The sequence below is a fragment of the Hirundo rustica genome, chromosome 3 (genome assembly GCF_015227805.2).
Source record: "Hirundo rustica isolate bHirRus1 chromosome 3, bHirRus1.pri.v3, whole genome shotgun sequence".
In the NCBI taxonomy this organism is placed as follows: domain Eukaryota; kingdom Metazoa; phylum Chordata; class Aves; order Passeriformes; family Hirundinidae; genus Hirundo; species Hirundo rustica.
The window spans coordinates 45,668,212-45,679,172 of record NC_053452.1 but is presented as its reverse complement, the minus strand read 5'-3'; the positions used below and the strand labels follow the sequence as shown (position 1 = coordinate 45,679,172).

The 10,961-nt window shown below is 41.6% G+C and overlaps 1 protein-coding gene across 4 annotated transcripts in view; it reads left to right on the top strand.

Moving 5' to 3' along the window:
* Window positions 1-307: 307 nt before the first annotated feature.
* ARID4B (AT-rich interaction domain 4B) overlaps window positions 308-10,961 on the top strand; it is an 87,815-nt gene continuing 77,161 nt past the window's right edge. For 2 of the 4 annotated variants that reach the window (XM_040057519.2, XM_040057516.2), the window contains exons 1-2: window positions 308-440; window positions 1,562-1,623. In XM_040057519.2, the coding sequence (XP_039913453.1) occupies window positions 1,618-1,623 (6 nt within the window). In that variant the 5' untranslated portion in view covers window positions 308-440; window positions 1,562-1,617. Of the gene's footprint in view, window positions 441-990; window positions 1,014-1,335; window positions 1,416-1,561; window positions 1,624-10,961 lie in introns of those variants that run through there. The other 2 variants (XM_040057517.1, XM_040057518.1) reach the window with 2 other exon arrangements.

Genomic DNA, 10,961 nt, shown 5'->3' with positions numbered 1-10,961 from the left:
AATGCTGCGAGCGGTGAGCAAGAACAGCGTTCCCCATGAGCACCCTCGGCGCCGAGTCTCAGTTTCCATAGAAGTGGAGAAGAATGATGTCAGTATTTCCGACGCGAAGGCCAATGGGACCGCGGGGTGGGCGGGACTGGCGGGACACGGCCCAATGGGGGAGGTGGAGAAGGGGGCGTGGCCGTTCCCGTTCGCCCGTCAGTCAGTCATCGGTGCGGGAGGGGGAAGGGGACCGAGCCGAGCAGTCACCGCCGCCGGGGCCGCGCAGGACGGATCGGCCGCTCCGCGCGCCGTGCGGGGCCGCCGCCAGCGGAGCCGCTGCAGCAGTGTCAAGCGGGGCCGCGGGTGCCCGGAGCTGAGAGGAGCCTTCGCCCAGTTCCCTTCCGTGCCCCCCGCCTCGGGCCGGGGGAGTGCGGGCGGGCGGTCGCCGCGGAACAAAGGTGAGGGTGCCGAGCCGGAGAAGGAGCCCCCGTGCCCCGCCGGCGGCGGGCGGGGAGGCGGCGAGGGGCCCCGTGGGGGCGCGGGGCCGGGCGTGCGGCGGCAAGGGAGGGAGGGGGGCGCTTGTTTTTCTCCTGGTAGCGAGACTGCGGCGGGACTCGCCGATGCTTCTTCTTCCCCCCCACCCCAAACACCCAGTGGCGGGCCGGGGGGAGGGATCGGCGGCTTCTCCAGCTCCTCTGCCGGGAGGGACGGAGCCCCCTCCTCCACACTCACACAGACACACGCTCCGTGTCCCCGCCGAGCAGGTCGGGCCCCTTTCTCCCCGCCCCCCTCCCTTCCTCCCTCCCCGTCCCCGCTCCCTTCTTTTCTTGTTCTTCCTTTTCTTCCCCTCCTCCGCCGCCTCCTGCCTGCCCTCCCTCCCTCCCCCCGCCCGGACCCGCTGCGCCGAGCCGGGGAGTTGCGGCTGTTGCTGCCGAAACTCCTGCGGCGGAGTCAGCGCTTTCCTTTATTTAGGGGGGGAGACGGAGGGAGGAGGAGCCGCCGCGATCCGGAGCCGCAGCCCCTACAAAAGCGTGTGTGTGTTGTGTGTGTCGGGTGTGGGGGGTCTGCTCCCGACACCCCGCTCCCCCGCCGCGCACACGGGCACTCTTCCTCGTACAATGGAGGAAGAGCCTCCCTGCCTCTCTCCCTCCTCTCATCTCTCCCTCTCCCGCGGTAAAGCGAGGAGGGGGCTGTTCTCTGCGCTGGGACCCCCGCGGGTGCCCTCCCGCCGCTCGGTGCCCGGGGAGAGGGCGCAGCGCCCCGGGGAGGCGGCCGGGGCGCCTCCCCCCTCCCGCGGCAGCCGGGGGTGGGTTGTTGTTGTGGCAAGTTTCTCCTCCTCTGACAGAAATGGCGTCAATGGCAGCGAGTGGAGGGGAAGCCGCGGCGTGTGGGAGCCGGGGGGAGAAACAGCGGCCGAGCAGAGAGGGAAGGGGGTTAGCCACGGGAGAAGGGGGGACCCGGGGAAGGAAAGGGGGACTTTCGGGAGGAGCCCAGCGCCCCCACCCGATCCTTGGCTCCCCTCCCCCCGCCCGGTGCGAGCGGCTGGTGCCGTGCCTTAGCGCTTTGTTTTAAATTCCAGGTCCAGCCTCGGCCGCTCAGCCACGATCGAGGCTTTTACCGCAGCCTGAGCTCATCATGAAGGTAAAACGCTCGCTCGTGTGCCTGGGAGGAGAAAGGAGGGAGGGTTGCGTGGAAAAACGCTGTCCTATCTGTCAGTCCGTCTGTCCCGACCCCGGTGCGAGGCTCGGTGCTGGTGCAGATCCAGACTGCGGGCAGCTTCGCCCTCGCTGCCGTGTTTCGGTGCCTTCGCTGGTTTGCTGATCGTGGGGCGGGCTTTGCTCCACCGGGTTATGCTGGGGGAAGCTGTAAGTTCCCCGAGCAGGGGCTGTTCTCCTTCAGAAACATTATTTGTAGGAGAATAAGGACATGGCTGCCTGGGCTGAGCTTGCTTCATGGAGGAGCAGGGCACAGTCGCTCGAGAAAGTAACGTTGTGGGGGAAAATGCTTGCTCTAGAACATTGTTTACTTGAATAGAGGGTAGATTTACTTACTTTCTATTCGTCAGTAGGAGTTTTGTTGAATGGGTAATCTTGACGTGATCGGAGAGGGTGCGTGTAAGCGATTCTCTGCAGTGAAATGATTGCTGTAAGATGCAGAAAGATTTTCAAACAGGTTCTAATTTTCCTCTCGGTGCTTTGTGGTATTCATGTACATCACTGTCATGCATTTTTCTTCTCCTAGACCTTTCTAGACCATTTATGTTTGGTATATTATGCAAGCTTTATGGAAAAAGAGATCGTATTGGTGGAATAGAACGTTTTCTTCTCTATGTGGCCAAGAACTGTGTATCTAAAAGTAGTTTTTAACAACTGCGTTTGTTGGTTTAGTTTTTTTTTTTTACCGTTTTGCTGATATGTCTTGCTGAAACTGCCATTTATGTTACCATCACCCCCATGTAGTTCAGCTCCCGGTCCTGCTGGGCAGCAGTAAATCTCATTTCAAAATGCTGTAAAACTTACAAAAAACAATTGTTACAAACCTGTGATGCATCAATTCTTTGGTATTTTGTTAATAAAAAAGAGCAGTCTGTATGTGAGTTCTCCCACTATCAGAGTTTTTGCCTACTGTCTGTGAATGAGTATTATGTAAAATGAGTACCCAGTACTACATTCACTGCTGGAAATGGTAAATGAAATAGACTCTTTTAATTTCTAGATTGATCTGAGTTGCTGAGCAGCAAAGTCTTCCTGTATAGCAGTTAAAGGTTTAGCATTTTTTTTTACTTTGGCGGCTTTCTGACAGTATTTTTTAAAACTCATGTTTGAATTGCCCTCTATGATTTTTAGTTAGCAAGTGCTAAGATGTAAAATACTGCTCATGTCTCTCTTATTAAAAGTAAACTATTTATGAATTTACAACCACAGGCTGTTGAAGTTGTATGATAGGGAGCTTTCCAAATGTGGCTTATTGCCTGGTGGGGATACAGGAGATGGAAGCAAGATAAATAGGAGGCAGTATAGGGAGCTTTTTTCCCCAGAAAGAAAAAACACTTATTTTAATGACAGTTAAATTTACATACATTTCTAATATTCTTTTTTCAGTGTAAACAAATCTTACAGTTACCATAGAGATTAGGTTCAGATACTGTGGTTTTTGGGGCCATATTAATATGTAGATAGACAGTTGGGAGCATGAGGAGGTCAGATCACAAGTAGAACGCGGAGTGCTCTGTGAAATAGTGATAGAGATCTACTTCAGGTTGAATTAAAGGTATAACAGATGATTAAATTTAGAGTAACAAACACAAAAACCTGTTAATAGATCCGTATTTTTTAAAACTCTCACAGTTTACTTGTTCTTCAGTAAGGTTTGTGCTACTATTGCGTGTTTATTTTTAAAGTTGGCATAAATTCTGTCAAGAGTGTTCAGGTGTTAAGTTTAAGTCTGATTTTTGCAATTTGTGTGTGTGTTAAACTTACGTATGAGATAACTCCAGTACTTTATTTACTGCGCTCTGTAGTGTTAAGGGAGGTTAATCTGTAAGTCACTACTTTGAAGCTTTAGTTATTACATGGAAACTTTTAATTGTGATTCCAAAGAAATTTCTAAGATTCAACAACCTAACCAAGATTATAGGAGTGATACAGTGCATCAGTCTTTCTGGCTGGCTTAAATTTGTAATTTATTAGTTAAGCTTACAAGGATATAAGCTAGTCCAATAAGAAGCAGTAAGGGAGAAAGCTTAAGAGAATTATTAGCTGTTTGTATCACTTCAAGGTAACATTGACTATACTAGATCAAGATACTGTTTAAATATGACAGTATATTTCTGTGCATTTATTTTTTAAGTTATCCAAGGAGTGTGCCTCAAGGACACTTCAGCATGTAGGGGATTTAATGCTTTAAGACCAAGTCTTGCTTTGGGTCTGCTGACTGCAGACTTGCTTCTGACCGCACGGTTGAGGCCTGTGTTTTGATTTATGCTTTGGTTGTTCTTTCAAGTGCAGAATGTTGTGGATTCTGGTACACAGAGCCTTAGAGCTGGATTCCTTGTTGGTATCCTTGTCTTTTTACTTCAACTTGAGCAGCTCATTTAGCTTTACTGACTCCTTTCCCCCACCTGTGTGGTATGGATAAAACATTGAACTTTCTTTGTAAAACACAGTGAGGTATATTTAGGAACAGCACCAAGAATTGTATTGACACAGAACTGTAAGTCACCCATGTTCTTGCATTTCGCAATGCTTTCACACAGAAGAGGTATGCTGCCTGCTAAGAGATTACCAGAGCTGTTGGGATAATTGTTCTCCGTGTAATAACCCAACTTAATCCAAGGAAATAAAGTCTCTCATATAAACCAGTAGCTTTATCCTGTTAAGTAGTCTTGCCATGGACTGCAGAGACCACTTAAAAACAGACTTGAAATATGTCTTAGAAGAAGTGCTCAAGTCTAACAGAATTATACTTGTTATTGTGATGTTCTACTAAATCAGGCTTTTTTTGGGTGTTGATTGACCTCTGATAGCTAATACAGTTGTGTAGATAATGGCTAGGATTGCTTGCATGTTGTGAAGTTTTTTTGTTGTTTAATTTAGCACCTTTTGTATAAGGCCTTTTTGCATTAAGTACGTGTCAGGAGAATGTAGAATCTGTTTGATGATTTAAAAACTAATTGCATGCCATCAAATTACTACTTACTAAGTAGATAGCAATTTATATAAAAGCATTCTTATACAGTGCTTTTTTTCAGCTCCAAAATCAGGACATAAACTCCATGAAAGCAGAGTGTCTGCCTTTAAAGTGAGAAATAAACACAAGCTTGGTTTCACCAATGATTTCTACTGAGAACTGCTGTAAATGTTCGTGAGATTTTTAATATGTATCATGGCATTTGTTTGATATATAAATATGTGAATGACGGTAATATACCCACTGTAGTTAAAAAGTTCACTGCTGAGTGGATCAAAAGAATAGATGTCCCAGAAGGTAGAGCAATGCTCTATGCATTAAGAGATCTGAAATAATTGTTTAAATGTTTTGATGCTATTTGCATGTTAATGTTTTTCATTCTGTGAAGTACAAACTGTTTAATGGTTGTTGAAACTTCTCTTTGGTAATCCTAGATGTTCCTGGATGCTTGCTCAAATTTGCCGCACTAACAAATTAAGCAAGCCACGCCTATGGTTTTTGGTAGATTTGTTTTGTTTTGTTTTGCTTTTAATTCATCCTGAATTTACATTTTCGTTTCAGTAGTCTGTCCTAGTGACTTCTCTAGCTACCTAGAGAGATCACTGGTGCACACTGATGCTGTAGTGGCTTTCCCTTAATGTGTGCCAGACCATTGCTCATATTCTCTGCCAGTATGGCTGGAGACAAAAGCAAAATATCTAGTAAACTTTTCAGCCACTAATTTCCAACTTCGAGCACAAGTCAGTTGAAAATCCCATTGGTCTTATGCAGGCTGGAAACCAGTCATGGAATGTAGTGACCTTTCACTTTCCGGTTAACTATTTGAATTACAGCAGAAATGGAGATTTCTAAAGGAAGAGTACCATTAGAGTAGTTTTTGTGATGGAGTCAGGAGAACAGGTAAGTCTTAAGAGGTGGTTTTCCCCTATAACTTGTTTTTACTTTGTGAAAAATGATTTTCTTAAATTCTTTCCTGATGTTCCAGTTTGTACAAGTGATCAGAGGCAGTTATTGACTTCCTCATGCTTGCATAATTATGTAGAAAGGAAAGCAAACACCGCTTGCACCAAGCAATTACAAGTCATGTTGGAATAATCTACTGCTATTTTGAAATTGTTTATTTGCACTTTTTAAATGCTAGTCTTTGTATATTTTACAGTGGCTAATCATCATGGAAGTCTTGAACTCAAATCTGCATGGGTAGTATGTGACTGTTGAATAGTTGTATTGGTGGATAAGGGCTCAAAATTAACGAGACCATGCAGTGGAAAAAAGGCTTAGATGGGGAAGACTGAAGTTGTAATAAACTATGAGCATTAGTACAGTTAAGTTGCCTGTATTATTATCTTCAAAGTTGACGAAGGATTTTTGGATCAATGCTCTCTGGGCAGCATAACTATTATACAAGCATACTGTCTAAGAGAAATGTTCATAGGCAGAATAATGAATGTGCATATCTTCACTGGAACACTTCGGGATGGTTATTCAGTTCACTTTGTAATCCAGAACAAGTACTGTGTACATGTCCTGTGTACAGAAGCATGCTGTGATACACATTGCATGTCTGTTTTCAAAGAAATTCCGCATTGTAGTTGAAAAGCCCTTTGAAACAAAATGCTAAGGTTTTGAGATATTAAGCTTCACAATCACTATCAAATACTTAACCTGAATGCTTTGTTGATTGAGTAAACTGAAAAAATAGTGCTAACTTTCAGAAAGGTGGAAATGATACTGTTGTCACAAATTGGTTTCAAATTTTTTGTTTAAATCCTACAGATACACTCATTTTCCCTAGAAACATGCTTTTATAATAGGCTGAAGAATTAAAGGGAGTTTGAGGTGTCCTCATTGAAAAAGGTAACAAAATTTACAGGAAAACCTAGAGTTTAACTTTACTTGGCACTCTAATGTGATGCACAGCCATCCAAATGCTCGATTATTTATCAGTTCATACTTACTTGAAAGTAGTTAAGCCACTTTCTGTTCTCTACCTGTTGTGAAATGCAACAGTTGGATTCTCTGCATTTCTGCTTAATAGGCCCTTCAGCTGTTTTAGCTGAAATGTACAAAGCTGAAAACCTTGGATCTCAAACGGTTTCTGCCTTAAATGTAATTCAGGTCACAGTTCAGAAATGTTGGGAAGTCAGGTATTGTGGCTGCTTGCTTTTTAATTGATGTGCTTTGGTAAAAAACACTACTTTTTACCTTTTCCACTTAGCACTTAGTGTTGTCCAGTTACTGTGCAGGCTATCGCTCACTGGATATTTGCTTGGATATGTGCATGGAATGGACTTTTAAGGACTTCTAGAAGACTTCAAAAGGCCTCCAGGGAACTAAGAAAAATGGTTTAGCCCTATGCATAAACTAAATGTTAGTGATTTAATATGTGTTACAATAATTATTTTAAAAGGTTTTGATGGAAAGTCATAAATCTGGGTAGTTGGGGTTTTTGTTCTTTTTCCTGTTAACATGGGGTGACCAGATGAGGGGATATTTCAGGGAATTCAAGTAAGGAAAAGACAGCAAGCCCCTTTGATATTCAATACTTGACAAGACATCTATTTTCCTTCTGAAGATTAGTTTGAACCAGGGGAGAAATTCAATAAAGAGAATACTATTGTCTCTCTCTCTCTCTCTCTTTTTTTTTTTTTTTTTTTTTTTTTTTTCCCTGTGCTTGGCAGACTATAAAGCAGTCATGACCTGTTTAGCAAGAAGTGTTTGTAAGCAAGCTCTGAAAGCCAGCTGTGAGAATGTCAGAGCAGGGTGGTGGAGGGTGTTGCTGAATTACCTGTAGAAAACTAGGCCTGAGATGAGCCAGCTGCTTTACGTGTGACTGCTGCGTGACAGTGACTCCCTGAGTGAATATCTATTAATTAATTGAATGTGGAGTACTATTTTGGGGGTTACTGAACCTGTCTTCACTATGAAGAAAATTGTGAACTATGAAGAGGCATCTTCCTTACTGTGAGCAAAAGCAGTAGGAAAAAGCATCACTCCAGTTAACATGGAGTTACTTGCTCCCCTTGCTGTCTTTGAGCCTGTATTTCCTCTAGAGTGAAGACGGTAGTCAGTACACCGAAGAAAATCACCCAGAACTCCCAGATTAAGTAGTTTTTGATTGTGACTTATGCAGATCCCCTTAAGGAGTAAGTAGAAACAGCATTCATCAGTAGTCATTTCAGCTAAGTGTGAATGCAAACATCTGTAGAGCTTTGTTGCAGAGCAGATCAGCTAGGTTGGTCTAATGTGAATAACACTGTTCCTGGGCAGAGGAGTTTGCTGTTCTTACTTTTAATCTGTTGGTTTGTCCCCCAACAACCTGTAGCAAAGGATTTAGTTTCATAAGTGGTTTGTCAAACTAAGGTTGTATGGTCATGGAAGAATGCAGCCTTGTCCCCTTCCACTTCTGGCTGTTTATTCTTGTTGTCTTCCGTGCTAGCAGCCCATTTGTGTGGTGCCAGAGTACACAGAACTAAGCTGAAGTTAACAACAATCAGATACATATACTCTTCACTTGCAGACTGTTCATGGCAGGGGAAGAAAGGACACAAAAGCAGAAGTGGACCAAGACTGATTAGGATTGGTTTAAACTGCATGTGAACACACATCCTACCCCATCCCTCTGCCAAGTTAGCAGTTTACAGTCATCAGGCTAAACATTTTGTACACTCTACAGGTGAAATTACCATAGAAGGTTTTTTGTGCTTGCTTGCTACCTAGAATACCAGACTTCTTTACAGGTTTGAAGATCATGTTTTCTAGAATTTGTTGAGTGAAAAGATTTAATTGAATTAATGCTATGTCTTGAAAGGAATGAATAAAATTTCGTTTTCAATATGATAAACATTGATTTTAAAAAATGGAGAAATCTTAAAGAAGGATATCAGATGAAAAATCTCATTCTTTTAAGGAGGCCAATGTAAGCTTTGCTTTCCGTCCTCCTTCAATTTCTTATTCAATATTTGGAAAGAATACTATTAATAAGAATTACATCTCTTTCTACTTAAATTAGAGAAACAGTTGATATTATATTTTTCTGTAGAAAGATATTTATAAATATTAGATTTCTATCCTTTAAGGGTGACAATCTCTATATGCCTGTAATACATTTTGACAATAGGTACTTTTACCAATGGGTGGAAGATGTCGACAATTGTGCTGCCTTTATTCCAAATTAAAACAATAGGAAATTATAACTTGGGGAGAATTGACATCACTCTTTGATAAGGAAATTGATAAGGAAAAAAAAGTCAAACTTTCAGTTTGGTGAGGTTTTTTTTGTATGTGCTAGGAAGACCCATGTATTTATGGGTAGACAAATGGAGACTTGGTGATGATAGGGTGTTAATGCCAATTAGAGATGGTAGGGTGAGGTGTGTGATGTTTTCTGCTTATTACCACAAACTTAATGCAGATATTTGGATGATATGTTAACTTCCTTTCTAAGAACCTGTGTTGTAGCTGAGCTTTTATCTGTGATCCTTTCCCTTTTCCCTCTTAAGTGTCCTGTTAACTTAGTATTTCTCATCGTTTAAGACAACCCTTCTAAGTGGGATTTGGGAAACAGGATTTGACTTCAGCAAAATTCAGATCCAAGTGTATCTGATGCAAGGTTTCAGCTAGTAATGAATAATGAAGTAGAGAGTAATTTGGTTTTTTCACATTCTCTTCTGATCTGAAAAAAAATGTTTCAGTTTGTGGTAGGGCAATCTGATCCACTGTGATAATTTTTTTCCTTCCTGTTTTCAGCTATCCTCTCAACAGCAGATTGCAAGTGCTAAATCTCATTTGTACATTTAATATAGTCCACTTAGTGTTTTCTTAAAAATAGATGTGGAATACAGGAATACATTCTTCTAAGATGTCAAAGAATACTTTAAATTAATTTAAAATGGTGGAAGAGACTTTCCAATATCCTTTATGATTATTTAAGTGAAGGAGTGTTAAGTTAATCTTTTTGTTAATGCTGTGACACTCAGGTTGGTGTAACTTCTTTTCCTGGGAGAAATAATAAGGGATTGAGACTTTTTTTTAAATGAGTACATGTTATACCAGCATTTCAGAATTCAGTAATTTGTAATGGAAATGTCCTTTCACTTTTTAACTTATTTTACTGCTCTGTTTATTGAAAGATAGATGTTGCTGTAATATTAAATGAGTGTTACTTCAAATTACATCACTAAACTTAGAAATAAAATATATATGCTTCTTAATCTTTGTGCTTCCCTAAATATAAATGCATTTTTAAAAACATAGCAATAATTTTACAAATTTCCACTTCAGTTTTTTTAGAAGGTTGTCCTGCTAGATGGGCATCAAGGGAGATGAGATAGTGAAATACTTAGACATAAGTAAAACTGCAGTATTGTGTGAAAATTAGTTCGATATGTACCAATACCTTGCTGCCTGCGACAGAGACAAAAATGGAGATGATAATTCAACTTAGAGTCATTTCCATTTTCTAAATGCAGATTCATTCTGAGGTGCTCTTCCAGAACTTTACAATGACAATCCACATACCTTGACACGTAGAACATGATTTGGGTAACCGTGTGGTGTCTTTGTCTTCTTTGCAGAATTTCATGCCTAATTTCCTGCAGTGTTGGACAATTTAAAAGACATTAAATCTTGGATTCATTCCTTTACTCACAGATTACTAGTGTAGTTTTTACATTCCTAAAAATCAAGTAGTACAAAAGATTGTGTCACTCTGTGACATACTGTATTGGAGACGTGGGTTGAAACCTGCGTAGTCACTCTTCAAATATATTCTGATATTCTTGATCCATTTTAGAAGTTGACTGCCAAGGCTCCTGCCAAGTGTGTTCCCTGGAATAACTTAACATGAGGTTTCAGAAAATATTAGTATGTATATTAGATGCCTGTCTACAGTAATTCAGTTTTTCTTTGTTAGTAGCTCTTTGGCTCTTGAGCTGATATTCTGATTTCATTTTACTTTGTCTGATGCAAGCCAAAATGTTGGATTGATAAGGTAAACATATTTTATTTCATTAAAAAAATAATCTTCTACTTCATACATTGTACATTAAAGAAGTGCATATTTATATGTACACTTGCCAGTGTAGGGTGATTTAGGTTTTTAAATGCAAGTAAAGTGAATAAGCTGCTTTTTATTACATTCTAAATGGTAAGATAAATACTCTTTTCATGACAGCATAGTAATAATATAGATGAGAGAGATAGGTCCATGTCCTGCTATGACAGACTTTTTCACTGGTGTTGTATGTGGCACTGGTAGCATCTAGAGAGCAATTCAAGTGGTAGTAGGT